This window comes from Littorina saxatilis, linkage group LG8 (genome assembly GCF_037325665.1).
Source record: "Littorina saxatilis isolate snail1 linkage group LG8, US_GU_Lsax_2.0, whole genome shotgun sequence".
Taxonomy (NCBI): domain Eukaryota; kingdom Metazoa; phylum Mollusca; class Gastropoda; order Littorinimorpha; family Littorinidae; genus Littorina; species Littorina saxatilis.
This window is the reverse complement of record NC_090252.1, coordinates 24,203,627-24,222,950: the sequence shown is the minus strand read 5'-3', so window position 1 is coordinate 24,222,950 and position 19,324 is coordinate 24,203,627. Positions and strand designations below refer to the sequence as shown.

Genomic DNA, 19,324 nt, shown 5'->3' with positions numbered 1-19,324 from the left:
GGTGTTCAGTAGTGGGTCTGTCCCGAGCTAACGGACGCAGCCCACTACCTACTATGCCCCCTACTAACGACATTGACTGCTAAGTCGCGGAGCCAGACTGAGTGAGGGTCCCCTCCAGAGAGCAGACAGCCACCACGTCCCTCCGTCGACCCCCCAGAACGTCACACGTTGAAGACTGACAGCAGAAGTACTTTTCAGGGAAGGATGGAACAGGAACACTGAGACCAAGGTCACCATGAGAGCTCCGGGCATGAAGGGCCACAAGAGCAAGGACAATTTATAATGATTAATGAGATGAGGATGATTATAATGATGATGCTATGGATTTCCAATTTTGGTTTGAGACTACGTGACAGGGCAGCACTCTACGCTTACTGTCATAATATATCCTGGTGTCAACCAGGCCCGAGAACTGCAGCACCTGCGGTGTTGGTCAGGTAAACAGAACCTGAGCACCCTCAAAGTCGCATTCGTTAAGTGAATGACACTCGGCTGTGTGATTCCAGCCTTCCCATAGGAACCATAGCACTTCCACTCTGGGTAGGAGCCGACCGTAGCCCGAAAAACCCACATGACCCTGATGGGATTCGAACCCACGACCTCCCGGCCCACAGTCCGATGCGCTAACCACTGCGCTACGGGGGCCGGTAAAGCAGTTCTTAGTGTATGATGTCATTGCTAGGTTTAGTTATTTGACCTTGACCCTGAAGGTCAAGGTCATGTAAAGGTCAAGGTCAAGCATGTGAGTCGTATGGGCTTTGCCCTTCTTGTTTTTCTTTTTTTTATGCAAAAAAGCTTGCAAAATAGTATGTTTTCGCTTGCGTGAAACTAAGTCTCATTCTGTTGCCAACTTATCGATCTTCATCAATACAATCCCATCTTTCTTTATTTGTGCAGATCCTGGGCCGCAAGTCCGTGAAGCAGTTGCTCTGGGAGACGACCCAGTTCTTCCCGCAGTCCCGCGACAGCTGTGTTGCACGTGCCATGAAGGAAAAGCTGGCTGGCCGGGAGAGGTTGGAGATATGTAGCCGCCAAACTGTGAGCCGCATCAACTCCTTCCAGCATGTCCATCTGCAAATCGACACCAACACCGTGAGTAGGGATGTGTACATGTAACGATAGCAGGGGCGGATTAGGGGGGGGGGGGGGGGTTACAGGGGTTCCGGACCCCCCCCCCCCCCGGCTGTAAAAAAACAAAAAAACAATTAACACTAACTTTAAAAGAAATAATGAGTGGCTGCTGACACCAGTTGATCATGTTTAAAATCAAGGATAAGCCATAAATTGTTCATAAAATAGCTAAAATTCTTCAGCTTCTGGGGGGCAAAGCCACCCAGACCCCCCAACGGGGCCTTCCCATGTACCCCACAAGGGGTCTACCCCCTGGACCCCAGGTTGTAACCTCCCCCCCCTCTGGCTTAACTGCTCCGCCCCTGGATCGGGATAAGGATAAGGATACAAATCATATAGGCCTGTGAGGTGACCCTCATGGAAATTCGGGCTGCTTTCTGACTGGGGAAAGCGAACTGCCTACAGTCAACGGCGCTACCCATTTTTTTTCCCTGCATGCGTGTATTAATGTTTCCAAGCCATGAGACTTTCGCTGGTTTCCATCCTGTTGTTATTTTCTCTCGGGTTTCTTGGGTCGTACCAATATTTGGTTCCGGTATAACGACTTATTTTTTGGGATGAGAGTCTGGCTTGGTATTTTTTTCAGAAATCAGAACTCAGAACTCAGAATGGTTTATTGTACAAAGGCCACAGACCCATATATACAAACCACGGGGGATAGGGGATTCAAAAAGTAGGGGGTAGTTTTTCATGAATGCATAACACAAGACTGGTTTTACCTGTTCTGCCGTCAGTGATGCCCTCTGACCTGTCACAATGTCTCCATCGGTGGAAAAAAACCTATTTCAGATAAATACATCTTGTCATGATTGTATTCGATCGTGTCCGTTGTTCGCTACGGAAGTTAACGAAGAAATCCGTTTAACATCGCTACGTAGAACATGAAACTGAAAGGTATTGTTTTCTTCGGTGAAAGGGGGGGGGGGGGGGTAGAATGAGAGGTTGGAGGGGGAATGGATTTTCCACGTATGTACGTAGCTGCTTGTCGAATTTACAGAACACGGCGGAGCGCCAGATACAATTAAGTTTAGGCCTAAAAAAAAAATAGGTGTGGTTACGGTAACCCGACCTACCCTATTTTTAGGGGCCGATCCTATAACTTTTTATTACATTTGTCACAACAACAAAAAAACGAGTGCAAAAAACGCAATGAAAGCGAAAGCGCCCGAGTCGCACACTTATTTCCCTGTCAAGTAGGTTTAATTTGTACACATTAAAAAAAAAAGTTTAAAAAAAAAGTGATTGCCTACCTACCTACCCTATTTTTTTTGGCTATGTTACCGTAACCACATCTATTTTTTTTTTGGCCTTACCCTTGGTGATCACCTGTCTCCGACACGCGTTTCTTTCTCCTTATTGTAAATCTTTTCTCTCTGTTGCCAGAACTCCATGCCCGGAGTGCAGAAGTTCCTGAACAAAATCGAACACACTTACTACAGCAAGTCAGCAGTGACAAAGCCTCAGCCCTTCATCCATCAAGGCTCTGTGCAGGCCATCCTCGAACTCTCTCACAGTATGGACTCGGTAAGGTCGAGTTTTTGTTTGACTTGTGTACATGTTGTAGCTTCTTGTCTGTCTTCGTCTGCGTTCAGTGAGAGTGTTTGAAGAGAAAGGAACTCCGTTGACGTTACTTCTTTGTTTGTGTGTGCGAGAAGGGTGAGGGGTGGGTCGTGTGTGTGTGTGTGTGTGTTTGTTTGTGTGTGTGTGTGTGTGTGTGTGTGTGTGTGTGTGTGTGTGTGTGTGTGTGAGTGCCTGTATGTGTGTGTTTGTGTGTGTTTGTTTGTGTGTGTTTGTGTATATATACGTCCCCCACAAAGGGACTTTGCTCTGTAAATCTCGGTCCCCCTTGAGGAGGGTCTGATGCTCCCAATAGGCTGTCTGTGAAGGGATACTTATTTCTCTCTCTTTGTATGAATACGAAGACAACGACGTTGATGATGACGATGACAAGGACGACGATGATAAAGATGATGATGTATTATTGTTTCTATGGCTACCAGGCTGACACGTACTTGATGACGGACAAAGAGACCCTGGAGCTCCAGAGTATCCCCCTGTGTTGGCATGTGAAGGCCTGGAACCCTCTGCAGAACGTGGCTCCCGTACCTCGCTGGGCCATGATGGAGTATTCCAATGGACGCCTGCCGGGTCAGTGTTCTTTGTTACGATCTACATCTGTACGGTCTCAGGGCTCCCCACGGACGCCCCTACTAGTGCGTCCCGGGGCCCCAACTTTCAATTTTTAGAGCGTCCATGGACCCCCACTGCAGAATTTCAAAGGGTCTTGTGGGTCCAAAAGCCGAAAGGTCCCAGTGAACTTATAAAACATTAATGGTATTTACGGTACGCACGATAAAGAAAATTTAGTGCGTCCCAGGACCCGCTTTTTTAAAGTCTAGTGCGTCCCGGGACCCCCTCCATAAATTTCTAGTACGTGTTTTCGTCTTCTGGTGCGTATATGACGCAGGGACGCGCACCATAGGGAGCCCTGCGGTATATAATGTTTGTTTTTTCTCAATCAATGCGCGTATTCTGTGGGTACAGTTCTAAGCGCAGGGATTTATTTTTTTATTTTTATTTTTATTTTTTTATTTTATGCGATTTATTTATGCCGTGTGAGATGGATTTGTTTTACACAATACATCACGCATTCACATCGGCCAGCAGATCGCAGCCATTTCGGCGCATATCCTACTTTTCACGGCCTATTATTCCAAGTCACACGGGTATTTTGGTAGACATTTTTATCTATGCCTATACAATTTTGCCAGGAAAGACCCTTTTGTCAATCGTGGGATCTTTAACGTGCACACCCCAATGTAGTGTACACGAAGGGACCTCGGTTTTTCGTCTCATCCGAAAGACTCTTAACCGACAATCACAACTCTCCTTTGGGCAGGTAACTCTTAACACGCTGTAAAGGAGAGGATAACTGTTGATACTGTATTATGTTCTGTCCTAACGAGTAGTCCCCCATGTTCGGATTATAAATGCGGACATGCGCATTGAGAAGGATGAATACATCATTTACTTTCCCGTTACCACGTGATGTCGGTCTCTTCTCGTGAGAATGCCATACATCGCATCCATCCACAACCATGCACAAAACGAACCTAGCCAACACGATACACACGCTAATCAGAGTGAGGTACCTTCTGATGCCATTAGTTTGCTTGCTAGGAAATGCAGAACACAATATTTCTGCGTCATTATGACTAGGTCGGGCTTTGTTAGGATCAAAACTTTGTTTCTCTAAATGTTTTTAAACCCCTTGGTCCTTACCATTGAGCGACAGTTTACCCGCTTGTTCTGTATTATGACTTTCCAGTAACGTCCCTTATTCCTTCAGTGTCAAGGCCAAGTTCACTGTTCGTGACTTCAAGTTGAGACTAATCAGTGCTATCTCGGTCGACAGGTTTCGGCCAACAAAGACTCAGGTGTCGGTGAAGACTGATCCAGTGTGTTCTATTTGGATCTTTTAGGCTGGCAGAACGACTCCCTCATGTTATTTCGCTTTCAGCGACTTGTCTCGTTGTCGTTGTGGGAAATCAGTTGGGCCACTCAAGGAGTAAGGCCAAAAAAAAAGAAGGTGTGGTTACGGTAACATAGCCAAAAAAATAGGTGTGGTTACGGTAACATAGCCAAAAAATAGGTGTGGTTACGGTAACATAGCCAAAAAATAAGTGTGGTTACGGTAACATAGCCAAAAAAATAGGTGTGGTTACGGTAACATAGCCAAAAAATAGGTGTGGTTACGGTAACATAGCCAAAAAATAGGTGTGATTACGGTAACATAGCCAAAGAAAGGTGTGGTTACGATAACATAGCCCCAAAAAAGGTGTGGTTACGGTAACATAGCAAAAAAAATAGGTGTGGTTACGGTAACATAGCCAAAAAAAAATAGGGTAGGAAGGTAGGCAATCACTTTTTTTTTTAAACTTTTTTTTCTAATGTGTACAAATTAAACCTACTTGACAGGGAAATAAGTGTGCGACTCGGGCGCTTTCGCTTTCATGGCGTTTTCTGCACTGGTTTTCTTGTGTGTTTTTTTTTGTTTGTTAGACAAATGTAATAAAAAGTTATAGGGTCGGCCTCTAAAAATAGGGTAGGTCGGGTTACCGTAACCACACCTATTTTTTTGTTTATGCCTTACAAGAAAGCTATAGCGTCGTATTATGTATATAGTTCATACTTGTTTGTCACTCTGCTGGAACAGATGTCATAGTCAAGGGGTAAGGACGGCAAGGCTAGAAGGCTCTAGCCTGAAGGTTTTGGGTTCGAATGCTGGATCCGCCTAATGAGTTCAGGGTTGAGATCTTTATCGATCTCCCATGTAATTTTTTGCGCCGCCTTGCTGGTGCCTTGAAAACTTCGTGTGTACACACAAGCACGAAACCAAGAACGACAAAAATATTTAACAGTTCTACTCCCGAAAAGAGCGCATGACTTCCCACATATGGCAAAGAAGAAGTCAAATTGCTTCAAAATTCGGGTCGCCTACTTTCAGAGCGGAAAAACATCTGAGATGGTTAACCATACTGTTTGTACGGGCAGGAGTGTGCATTTGAGTCGAATGACCCTTGCAGTTTGACGTTAGTTTGCTTTCTTCATTCAATCAATAAAGGAAAATCAATTCTAAAAAAACCAAAAAAACAACCAAAAAGCACACGAAAAAACACACACCACTTATACAAATGCTTCTTTTCCTCAGCTACCTGCAAAGTGGACCGCAACAACGTACGTACGAGCGACGGAGCCGTGTACCGCCTGCCCAGACTGGCGCTGAAACAGTCCACTGCTGGCTGCAAGACTCTGCTGGCCATGGACTGTTCCGTGGACAAGACCTTCGCCATCAGCATCAAGCAGAACGCCACGACACCTGCTCAGGTCAGTGACACCTATTCAAAACGCAAGAAAGGTTCGCTTGTATAGTGATAGACACATCGGAACATTCATTAGTACGCTGACTTGGTGCTTGCCATGAACTGTTCGGATGACAAGACATTCGCGATCAGCATCAAACAGATGCGCAGGTCAATGACACCTAATAATAATATTTAAAAATAAAATAAAAACAAACAAACGAGAAAGGTTGAATGTAGGCAAGTATAGCCTATACAGTATAGGACACCGTTGTAAGTTTGTTTCCTTTATCAGTTTACATGGTGGTCTTCAGGGAGGTGCCAATTACACCCTTCAAATTGAAGGACTGCTGGCGGTACTCTTAGCACTTACTTAATGATGTCCGATACCGATACATGCACAGCCTACTGGTGATCTTAAGAGTCATTCTCTCTTACAAAAAAGATGCAGAAGAAGAGATCAAATGTTTACGTGGCGCCATTAATCGCAGAATCACGTCTTTTTGTAAAAAGAAATCTCTTTTGATGTCAGGGGTTTCCCATTGGGAAAGAGAGTAAAAAACCAAGCAAACTCCTCCGCTTGTTTAATCAGTGTCGTTTGTCATTAACAAATAAAGCAGTCTCACGAGCACCTGTTTCAGGCCCTGGAGATCCTGGCGGAGCAGCACCAGGTGGAGATCATCCCTGACTTTATCAGCGACCGCGTGATGGTGGACGGCAAGCAGCAGATCGTCAAGCACGGACATCCCATCGTCATGTACAAGACCATCGCTTATGGACGGTCAGTTTTTGTTCCTTTTTCTTTTCGTCTCATGTTCATTACTGTGTTGTCCCATGGCTGGGAAATTCGGGCCGCTTCCTCCCAGTGGAAAGCTAGCAGCACAGCAACAGAGTCGCGCTACCCACGTGTAGGCGTGTTAAGGTGCAATCAGACACCTGGACTTGTGGCAGAATGACCGAGGTCTTTAACGTGCCACAGTGAAGTCACGGGGATTGAACATGGACACCGTCTCTGAGTCTGCACATAAAGTTGACCCGTGTCCGTCCCGGTGTAACACGAGAAAATTACTCTCACGTGATTTGTACTCCGGAGTAAATATTTCGTACGAAAAAGTTACTCCCTTTACGAAAAAAGCACTCCCCCATTTCACGAGAAAATTAGTCCCCAAGACAGGTGAGTTCCGAGTAAAAATGTTACTCCCATAACGAATAAATAACGAATGAATTACTTCACCCCAACACAAGCAACACAAGCAATTTAACTTCCCATGCCAGGTGTACGAAATTTTTACTCCCTTGTCCCCTGTTAGTCTTGGTGGTTGAAGGGGTGGAAGGAGGGTAGCGCGACATTCGTGTGCGCGAGATCACTTATTGGCATTATCCCTTCGCCCGCATCCCATCAGTTTTGCGTACGAGATTTTTACTGGAAGTAAAAAAAATGGGGAGTAAAAATTTCGTGGAGGGAGTCATTTTTTCGTGCCTTGGGGAGTTCTTTTGTCGTACGAAAAGTGTATTCGGAGTAAGAATTTCGTACGAAATATTTATTCCGGAGTAAATTTTCGTGGAGTAAAAATTTCGTGTTACACCGGACCGAATTCGAACCTGCGACCTTAAGATCATAAGTCCAATACTCTACCAACTACCCACCTAGGTCCCCAGCCAACTCTAGGCCTTCTCGTGCCGCCAGCAGCAATACGTCGGCATTTGCTTATCCCACTTCCTTTTTATCTTTTTTGTTATTTTTTTAATACAAAGGAGGGGCTTTCCCCGTCTCACATGCCCCAAATGGCTTTGTCGTTAGGTCGTAAAACTTAAATACAGTCAAGCACGGACAGCCTATCATAAAGTACAAGACCATCGCTTACGGACGGTCAGTTTCATCCAGCACAGCACTCACCCCCAAAAATACCCACCGAGGTCCCCAGCCAACTCCGGTGCGGAGGTGTACGAACCGAAAGTGTATGGATCCAAACGGGAGAGAACAAACCGCGGGGAGTGATTCGTTAGAATCGTAAAAAAACCCTCAGTTTTGCGGTTCTGATTCGTTGAAATCGTAAAAATCTCAGTTTCAACCAATCCAACACTTCGGGTGGCTCCCGTTTGGGTGGTCACTTTGTCGTGCACCCCAGTCCAGGGCTCCAGTAAACCGTCAGCGCGGTCTTTTATCTTACCCACAGGTGTGTCTCACCCGCAGTCATTTTTCAGATTGTTAGCGCGATTATTTGGTTCAAGGTTAGATTTAAGCCCGGCATAGACAGTATCCTTAAACCAGCTTATCTCGGACTAAAGTCTCCTATTCGACTCTTGCATGACTATCTTAAATCTTACCAGGCTTTTTACATGGGATAAGACTTTCTCGTGCACCAAACAATTGACTCCACTTTGGCACATTCCACAAATGTCCTGACAGCTTCCTGTGAAAAGTGGAGATTTTTATAAAAGCCACCAGTGGTGCTGTGAAGATCGAGAAATACTATACGTGACTCTCCACCACGAAATGAGTCGCAAGTCACCTCGCGCGGTTCTGCGCTAGGCTTAATAGAAGTCCGGGGGGACTGTGGTAACAGTGTGAGGGTCACCTCAGTCACAGGCTTATAACTCGAAAAGTTTTCGCTCTTTTCTAAAACGGTTTTTATCACTGGATAGAGCATAAAACACTCTTTAGGAAATTGTAAAAATATGAAAATCATGCATAGATGACATGCGACTCATTCCGTGGTGGGGGGTCACAATTATTAAAAGTGTTTGTCTTGCAGGGAGGCAGTTGCGCTGATCATCAGCCGCAGACGAGGTGGCTTCATCCACGTGGAGTACCCTCTGGTGGGACTGGACATCCTCTTTGACTTCTCCGACATCAGCGTTGATGTACGTTTCTTGTGTGTGTGTGTGTGTGTGTGTGTGTGTGTGTGTGTGTGTGTGTATGTGTGTGTGCGTGTGCGTGTGTGTGTGTTTGTGAGTGTGCGCACGCCCGCGCGAGCTGCCGTATATTATTGTGTAACGAGAAGTATAACAGCATTGACGTACGTTTCTTGTGTGTGTGTGTGTGTGTGTGTGTGTGTGTGTGTGTGTGTGTGTGTGTGTGTGTGTGTGTAGGTGTGTGTGTGTGTGTGTGTGTGTCTGTGTGTGTGTGTGTGTCTGTCTGTGTATGTATGTGTGTGTGTGTGTGTGTGTGTGCTCCCGCGCACGTGCTAGCACTGTGTGTCTTCATTGCAAATTCTCCCTATTCTTTCCAAACCCTGGATCTCCAACGTGTAAAGACTCTCCTTAGTTGACCACGAAATCGACTTCTCGAAATCTTTCTTTGCCGAAAAGTCAGTACCAAAGCTCCGTGCAACCAGCTTCGTGAAATACACTTCGCGAAGTCGACTCCGCCCAGTTATTATCAGGCTTAGAATAAACACCCCGTTGGGCCTTTACACACTCTCTCTCTCTCTTTTCTTACCAGGTCTCCAACGTGTACAAGAAACAGATGTGCGGTCTGTGTGGCAACTACGACGGGCAGAAGACTCTGGAGATGGAGGGACCTCAACGCCAAATCTTCCAGGCCGCCAACGACTTCTTCCGCTCCTACATCATTCCCAGCAACCAGTGCCGCGTCAGAGGTTCACCTATGCAGCGGGGTCAGACTTTGCCCGAGCAAGCCTCAGGCTACCAGCCTCTTCAGCGTCCCTACACTCTGGCGGGCGCTGCCATCACCCCGAATGCCCCCGAGCAGATGAGGGCTGCTGCGGAGTCTCATGACTTCGTTGAGGAGGAGGACGCGGGGATTTTTTAAATGGTGGATCACCTTAACAAGAATGGTTCTGAATGCTCAGTGGATCCGAATTGTTGGTAATTTTAACTTGTAAAGATCGCACGGTTAGTGGGTTAAACGTGTTGTCAGGATCGAACCGTTGATTTTGTTATTGTTTTGTGTTCGCTTGCGACGATCTGTGTTAAATTTGTTATTTTTGTATAACTCAGGCAAACGCGGCAACAACCGTATGCCAATTCATAGTGGTGATGACAGCCTTTGCAATTTCACAATCTCGTAGGTGAGGTCGTACCGTCAGACAAGTGCCATTTTAGTATATCTACCATGGATAGCTCAGTTTTAAACCTAACTACATCTTTCACGTGAAGCGGTTATTTCAATTTGTTGTCTTTTTTTTTTTAAATAATTTGTTCAACTACTTCTTGAGTTAATTGTAAATACGCACTGTATAATGTACACTACGCATAACTACTGTCAACCGGTTCTCCAGGGTATTGACAATGGTCGAAAATACCATGTTCAAATATTGGTAATTTATTTGAGCCTTCAACCCTGATTTCACATATTTTGTTGATTTGCAAAATGCACGCATGGATCGTACATAACTTGGCTGATGTTTGTTTGAGTAAATAAATACAACGGCTCTCATTTTCTCGCAGGAGTTCTGTTGTGTGATTGCGAGAGTGCTCGAGCGCTGGAGAGAGAGAGAGAGAGAGAGAGAGAGAGAGAGAGAGAGAGAGAGAGAGAGAGAGAGAGAGAGAGAGAGAGAGAGAAACTGAACTAACAAGGATACAGATACTAGCCTTTTCCTCACAATCTGTCCTTGAACACACACACACAAACACACACACACACACACACTCACACACACACATACACACATGCATACACACACACACACACACACGTCACGGCTGTTCCTAGCTTGCGTTTTAGTGTGGGTTAAAAACAAGCCCAGCAGAGGGAATAGTTTGGCTACCAACAGCTGCAGCCAGCACACTGTTAAGCTCGCTTACGTCTTATACCCAACTGCTCCTGCGCTATACTGGGAGATTTGCCTTCTCAGAGCATAACACCAAGTGAGCTACTAGCTGCTGTGTTATCTCTGCTGTGGGAAAGGAATGGGTGCTAAAAATAGCCTGCAGCTAAAGTAGCAGTTCTAAATGAAGCCCCGGGAACAGCCGTGACACACACACACACACACACACATACACACACCCACACACCCACACACTCACACACTCACACCCACACACTCACACACACACACATTCATACACACATACACACACTCATGCACATCCCCCCCAAACACACACTCACACACATACACATACACACACACACTCATACACATACCCCCCTCCCCCCCAAACGCACGCACACAAACTTTCTTCGATACAGTCTGTTAGGCCTATCAGTGTTTTCAATTTATGTATGCAATGTTTCGATCATAACATTCTGAGAATTAGGAAAATGGCCTTTGAAGGTAATGATAATAATAATAATAATTTTCAGTAAGTTATGGTGTCACATGACTGATGTGAAACAGTTGATAGGCTAATGGCAATGCGCTATAATCTGTTAGCCACTCTTTGAGTGCGCTAACGGTTCCACAGAGCGTATTCATACGCATTTGCCACTGTGCCCCTATTTATATTTAGTCAAGTTTTGACTAAATATTTTAACATCGAGGGGGAATCGAAACGAGGGTCGTGGTGTGTGTGCGTGTGTGTGTGTGTGTGTGTGTGTGTGTGTGTTTGTGTGTGTGTGTGTGTAGAGCGATTCAGACTAAACTACTGGACCGATCTTTATGAAATTTGACATGCGAGTTTCTGGGTATGAAATCCCCGAACGTTTTTTTCATTTTTTTGATAAATGTCTTTGATGACGTCATATCCGGCTTTTCGTGAAAGTTGAGGCGGCACTGTCACGCCCTCATTTTTCAACCAAATTGGTTGAAATTTTGGTCAAGTAATCTTCGACGAAGCCCGGACTTCGCTATTGCATTTCAGCTTGGTGGCTTAAAAATTAATTAATGACTTTGGTCATTAAAAATCTGAAAATTGTAAAAAAACAAAAATAATTTATAAAACGATCCAAATTTACGTTTATCTTATTTTCCATCATTTGCTGATTCCAAAAACATATAAATATGTTATATTCGGATTAAAAACAAGCTCTGAAAATTAAATATATAACAATTATTATCAAAATTAAATTGTCGAAATCAATTTAAAAACACTTTCATCTTATTTCTTGTCGGTTCCTGATTCCAAAAACATATAGATATGATATGTTTGGATTAAAAACACGCTCAGAAAGTTAAAACAAAGAGAGGTACAGAAAAGCGTGCTATCCTTCTTAGCGCAACTACTACCCCGCTCTTCTTGTCAATTTCACTGCCTTTGCCATGAGCGGTGGACTGACGATGCTACGAGTATACGGTCTTGCTGAAAAATGGCATTGCGTTCAGTTTCATTCTGTGAGTTCGACAGCTACTTGACTAAATATTGTATTTTCGCCTTACGCGACTTGTTTCGATTTGAGAAGATTCTTCTCTTCCGCCGTGTTAGTGACATATGCAGCTTATCTTCTCCCCATTAACAAATGATTTGCTTGATCCTGAAATTCCCAGCGGCTAAAAGCAGAAGTATTTTTCACGTGTTTGTGATTGTGATACAACAACCTACGAATACCAAATACAATTAAAGAAGAAAACAGTATTCCTTTCGTTTATTGTAATTATGTCAACACCTCGTTTGTTTAGTTGGTTTGTGTTTGCTTGTTTGGTGGTGTGTTTGTTTGTTTGTTTGTTTGTTTGTTTAAAGGAGTGATTTATTGAGTATTGTGTCAGTGCTTCATTTAAATTTCATTTAAAACAATCACAGTTGCCCGAAACAATTGTGTTTATACTCCCGTTGGAAGCTTTGAAGAACACACCTTCTTCTTCTTCTTCTGCGTTCGTGGGCTGAAACTCCCACGTACACTCGTGTTTTACACGAGTGGAATTTTACATGTATGACCGTTTTTACCCCGCCATTAAGGCAGCCATACGCCGCTTTCGGAGGAAGCATGCTGGGTATTTACGTGTTTCTGTAACCTCATAATCTGTCATTGAACACACACACACACACACACACATATGACATGGATTACAGGATCTTTTCCGTGCGCACTTGGTCTTGTGCTTGCGTGTACACACGAAGGGGGATAAGCCACAAGCAGGTCTGCACATAAGTTGACCTGGGAAATCGGAAAAATCGCCACACTTAACCCACCAGGCGGCCGCAGCCGGGATTCGAACCCTCGACCTTCCGATTAAGAGGCCGCGGCGTCTTACCACCCCGCCAAAGCGCCCGTCGAAGAACACACCAAAACAAATTGCTTCGAGTCAGTCTTGAAGTCATACGGGAAATTGGCTCGATTTTACGTGCATTCAGGCGGCGAAAATAAGGACTTCAGCAGGTATTGTTTGTTGCACTTCAACTCCACACTGACTATCCCTCCTTCCCTCGAGAGATCAAACTGTCAACCGCATTCCACTAATGGAGTCGACTTTGAGACAAAAAAGGGTATTTTGACTTTGGGTGAGTTTGCGCCTGTATGCGCGTTCATGAAACATTGATATGCTCCCTCCGGGTTCAAGCACTGCTAACAAAAGGGTACAAATTGAAAGATCTCTGGACCATGAACACACACAATTTGTCCCCAGTCGTGCAGAGCGCACCAGATAACTCTTTTCATTAGCATTAACATTTCATGCATGACAACAAAGCCAGATTTGCACTGATTTGCACGCACACACACACACACACACACACACACACACACACACACACACACACACACACACACACACACACACACACACACACACACACACACACACACACACACACACATACACTGATCAGGGCCGGACTAGGCGAAGAGGAGGGGGGGGGGGTTGCCAGTGGTGGCCCAGGGGGATGTCCCCCCTGGCGGCAGGGGCTGATCAGTTCATTTTATGACTGGTTTTTTTCAAAAGTATATTGTGAAGATATGGGTGTGAAGGCGCAAAGCGCCGAGCCGACGGCGCGAAGCGCCTAGCTTGCTAGGGGGGTCCGGGGGCATGCCCCCCGGAAAATTTTGAAAAAAAGGATGCAAAATGGTGCAATCTGGTGCATTCTGAGGATGATCATTACCAGTTTCAGGCAGCAGATTTTGTCACTGATTAATACCCCAAAAATTGAAACTCAATGTAAAATAAAGAAATGCATACCTCATTCAATATTTTTATTTTTTGGCTGGGGGGGGTCCGGAAACCCTAGAACCCACCCCCCCCCCCCTCGTTGTGGGGGACGGGTAGGTCATATTCTGAGATAGGAAAATGGTCGCTCCTTGCATGAAACGGCATAAAATAAGCAATAATAAAAAAAAATTAAATAAGTAAGGTACATGTTTAGGCTAGGGGGGGGGGTTGCGCAACCCCCATAACCCCCCCGGTAGTCCGGCCCTGCTGATACACGTACACTGACACACATGGACGCACAACCTTGCAAGACAGTATTATGTCTGCTACTCGTTACATCTTTTGTTCGAAGTTGGCATAACAAATCGTGGTAACTACGGTCTGAAAAACAATCTGTCGGCCAGCCACATAAACACGAAAATGACTTAACGTACCGGAACAATACTGGAATGACAGCCCGCTGTGTCTCAGTCTAAGTAACAGTCGCGGTTTAACAGACACAATCTTAAGTATCGGACAGAACAAAGGTTGTAATGAGGCTTTGATCTTGTCTCTTGTTTTAATTCTTTTAAGAAATATAGAAATAATCTGGAGGCGGAAATAAGAACTAGGTTATATGGAACTCTCTAAGTCGTATTTTGACCATATGACGTGCACGGTTTGCACATTTAAATAACTTTCTGAGACAAAACAAAATACTGTACTCACGCATTGACGAAAATGATGAAGTAACAAATCTCAACACTTTCATCCCGGAGGTCTTCTTCAGGTACATGTAGATCGGTAAAAGTATCAGACCTTAGATTCGAAGTTTTTGAGAATTACTACTTTGTGGTCTTCGTCAGTAGCCTACGTGAGTACAGTTTTATTTTTCCTTTTTAAATTTAGTCAAGTTTTGACTAAATGTTTTAACATAGAGGGGGAATCGAGACGAGGGTCGTGGTGTATGTGTGTGTGTTTGTGTTTGTGTGTGTGTGTGTGTGTGTGTGTGTGTAGAGCGATTCAGACTAAACTACTGGACCGATCTTTATGAAATTTGACATGAGAGTTCCTAGGAATGATATCCCCGGACTTTTTTTCTTTTTTTCGATAAATGTCTTTGATGACGTCATATCCGGCTTTTTGTAAAAGTTGAGGCGGCACTGTCACACCCTCATTTTTCAATAAAATTGATTTAGATTTTGGCCAAGCAATCTTCGACGAAGGCCGGACTTTGGTATTGCATTTCAGTTTGGAGGCTTACAAATTAATTAATGACTTTGGTCATTAAAAATCTGAAAATTGTAAAAAAAAAAATTTTTATAAAACGATCCAAATTTACGTTTATCTTATTCTTCATCATTTTCTGATTCCAAAAAAATATAAATATGTTATATTTGGATTAAAAACAAGTAGTCACCTGGCTGGCTATAGTGGGAGGGTTACTTTTGGTGGTCACATTAGATATTATGTTTTTTGGAAAGTTCGTTTTATTTGCAGCCACAGTTCGGTAAACGACAAATGGCTAAACCCAACCACCTAAGAATGAGAAGCGTTTTTGTAACATGACCCATATTCTGCAAAATGCAGCCATGACGCAGGGGGTAGGTTACAAAAAAAACGTCATGTACCGCTTGACTGCATACGGATATAAGCAAATTATACCTTAAACGAAAGCTAAAGATTGTTGCCATCAGGCAGCAAGTAAAATGCCTAATTCGTATACACAGTTTTATTTTTAACAACATCTGTATAACATGCGGACGACAAAACAGGAAATGCCATTTTCTCAATCGATATGTATAGCTAACTGAACGCCTGGTTGAAACCGCAATCAAAAACATCTTGAAAATTGTTTATTCTCACAGCTAAAATTATGTTACATCAACAATTGTTAATTTACTGAGGAAAACAACAGTCATATAAGATAAATAATGGATGATTCTGAATCAACTCCGAAAACCGAACCGGGTCGAAGCAAAAAAGAGTTTACACATACACAGGCTTGAAAAAGGATAATTTGGTTCAATCTGTTAGATTTTTACCCATAACGTTAAAGATCAGCTCAATATAAAAGGAAAGTGATCATTGTAAAAGGATTTTGCTATCGCAAAATAATTCAACTTCCGGTTTTACCACATGGCGTCCATAATATTATCAATTTATTACATAGCGTGCATTTGTCAGAAATTATACTAAATGTTAGAAGCGATCTTAAAGTGAAAGTAACGTTTAATAAAAGTATGCGCATTTACTTATTGATTGATATATGACTAAAATAATGGACATGTAATTTAAACGTACAAAACGACATTTTGTACACTACCTCTCTAAAAAAACGCGACTATGACCGACCGATATGTATGTGTAAATTAGGTCATTGTTAGTGATGAAAACGGGTTTTCTTTAAAAGATAACACGCAAACTGTGAAGTTCAAGGCCATAAATGATTTTAGTACGACTTCTTCAAAACAGGTCTGTTTTTCACTCCACCAGTTTCAGTTTTAATAAAATATATGTATAGCTGTCATTTTCAAAAAACCTTATCTGCAATTCACTTAACCAAATACACCATGAACCCAGAAGATATTAGAGTGAGACACTTTACAGTGAAATATGTTATGATTCCCCTTATTTCAAAATATATGCATTTTAATTGGCAGACACGATTCACGTCGTAGGTACGTGTCGTCTGGTGAGGCAACTGTTAGCATTTTTTGTCGTAAGAATTGACATTTTTAAACATAAATCATGGACAAAAAACTAATTCTACAAAAAGTGCAGGTTTTCTTGGTATAGTCAGTTAAAGCATCTTAAAATTCAAGAAATTGTGCAATTACGTGTATGTATTTGAAATGGCAGACAATATTGAATGAAAGTGATTTTTGACTGATTGAAACCCTACCCCCACTAACAAAATGGGCCCTGAGATTAGGGGTGTTAGTTAAAGATGACTGAATAATGGCTATGCTTTTCCCCTAAAGTATTCAAAACCTAAACATATACATAGGCAAGATGTTCTACGTTAACACAATTAACTTTTTAAACATATACATATGCTTAGTACACGATACTTCCGGTTTTTCTACCGGATGACTTGTACATTTAGGGGGTAAACACCTTATCGTAGAAAAAGCTTTATTTTCAAAAAGTGCAAGTAATTATTAAAAATCATACATAATATTTATATATAGGAGTTAATTTTCCTTCGAAAGTCATTTGTTTCAAATGGCAGACAATGTCAGTTGGAGAGTTACATGTACGTAAAGCGTATAACTGTTGTCTGTGATTAGTGCATTGTGGACACATTGGCACCATTTGATCCTAAATGCTAAACGATGTCGTGATCATACCACAGTTTTAGGATAATTTTACATCGCATCGATTACTAAATTGATGGTAGAATTTCACTGATAAATTCTATTTCTGGTAGCGTCAGTGCCGTTATCTTTTTCTTTTTGTAATAAGGTAATAACGAATGAACCACGTGTCACACTCTTATGCTAGTCTTTAAATGACAATCATTTCCAATTCTAGTAAGTTAAAAGGCATGTATTGCGCGTTACATACATTTATAACCCCCCCCCCCCCCCAGGATTACAATGCAAGTAAACACATATAAAGAGATAGTAACGTTTTACATGGTTACACGTTCAGTAGTGAACGTAACGTGTGGTTTAACAAAATTACTTGCACATACAATAGTAAAGTCTGTCTGTGTGTCTTTGTTTGTGTGTTTGTCTATGTCTGTCTGTGTGTTCGTATGTTTGTCTCTCCCTCTGTCTGTCTATCAGTCTGTCTATCTCTCTCTTTCTCTCTGTGTCTCTGTCTGTCTGTGTGTGTGTCTCTCTCTCTCTCTATCTCTCTCACTCTCTCTCTCTCTCTCTCTCTCTCTCTCTCTCTCTCTCTCTCTGCGAGGTAGGTGCACTTAAAGAGAAAGCAATACAGAAAGAAATGCATTTCTCTACCAAGAATGAAGTTTGTCTGTGTGTTTGTGTGCGTGTTTTTTTGGTTGCGTAAGTGTTTCTCTATAAGCATCTCTACGTCTTTGTTCGCGTACATAAGTGCGTGCGTGCATGTGTGGGTGTTTCTGTGTCGGTTTGTCTCACTGTGTGTATGTCTATCATTTTGTCGGTATGTTTGTGTATGTGTCTTTGTGTGTGTGTGTGTGTGTGTGTGTGTGTGTGTGTGTGTGTGTGCGTGCGTGCGTGCGTGCGTGCGTGCGTGCATGCGTGCGCGCGTGTGTGTGTGTGTATGCGTGCGTGCGTGTGTGTAGGCATGCGTGTGTGTGTGTAAGTGTGTGTGTGTGTGTGTGTGTGTGTGTGTGTGATTGCAATTATTCCTCCTTTTTACATTTAGTCAAGTTTTGACTAAATGTTTTAACGTAGAGGGGGGAATCGAGACGAGGGTCGTGGTGTATGTGCGTGTGTGTGTCTGTGTGTGTCTGTGTGTGTGTAGAGCGATTCAGACTAAACTACTGGACCGATCTTTATGAAATTTGACATGAGAGTTCCTGGAAATGATATCCCCAGACGTTTTTTTCATTTTTTGGATAAATGTATTTGATGACGTCATATCCGGCTTTTCGTGAAAGTTAAGGCGGCACTGTTACGCTCTTATTTTTCAATTAAATTGGTTGAAATTTTGGTCAAGTAATCTTCGACAAAGCCCAGACTTCGGTATTGCATTTCAGCTTGGTGGCTTAAAAATTAATCAATGACTTTGGTCATTAAAAATCTGAAAATTGTAAAAAAAAAAAAATTTACGTTCATCGTATTCTCCATCATTTTCTGATTCCAAAAACATATAAATATGTTATATTTGGATTAAAAACAAGCTCTGAAAATTAAAAATATAAAAATTATTATCAAAATTAAATTTTCGTAATCAATTTAAAAACACTTTCATCTTATTCCTTGTTGGTTCTTGATTCCAAAAACATATAGATATGATATGTTTGGATTAAAAACACGCTCAGAAAGTTAAAACGAAGAGAGGTACAGAAAAGCGTGCTATCCTTCTCAGCGCAACTACTACCCCGCTCTTCTTGTCAATTTCACAAAAATAAACAGATAATGACGTCATTTTAAGTGGCACAAACGTGTACATGAATGCCTTCCCTTTCGAATGATTTACAGTTATAGAATTTCTGTCAAGCGGTTTAAGTTTTATGTCCGTTTTATGAACCCAACCCTCAAAACAAGAATAGTAACGCCAAAGAAGGAAAACATACACACAAACCAACGTTTTTCTCACCGGTGGTTTGGAATATTGCCCCACAACTTTAGATTTAGTGTTGTGGTGTTAAAATCTATCAGAAAAATGTGTTTGCTAACGTGACGCCAAAAAGTAACCAAAACGGTC

At 42.7% G+C, this 19,324-nt stretch overlaps 1 protein-coding gene across 1 annotated transcript in view; it reads left to right on the top strand.

Annotated features, from left to right (window-relative positions):
- Window positions 1-10,395, top strand: part of LOC138973104 (uncharacterized) — a 62,283-nt gene extending 51,888 nt beyond the window's left edge. Inside the window, exons 33-39 of the mRNA XM_070345765.1 lie at window positions 898-1,092; window positions 2,515-2,655; window positions 3,132-3,279; window positions 5,843-6,018; window positions 6,635-6,774; window positions 8,750-8,858; window positions 9,439-10,395. Of these exons, the coding sequence (XP_070201866.1) occupies window positions 898-1,092; window positions 2,515-2,655; window positions 3,132-3,279; window positions 5,843-6,018; window positions 6,635-6,774; window positions 8,750-8,858; window positions 9,439-9,768 (1,239 nt within the window). The 3' untranslated portion in view covers window positions 9,769-10,395. The remainder of the gene's footprint in view (window positions 1-897; window positions 1,093-2,514; window positions 2,656-3,131; window positions 3,280-5,842; window positions 6,019-6,634; window positions 6,775-8,749; window positions 8,859-9,438) is intronic.
- Window positions 10,396-19,324: the final 8,929 nt, after the last annotated feature.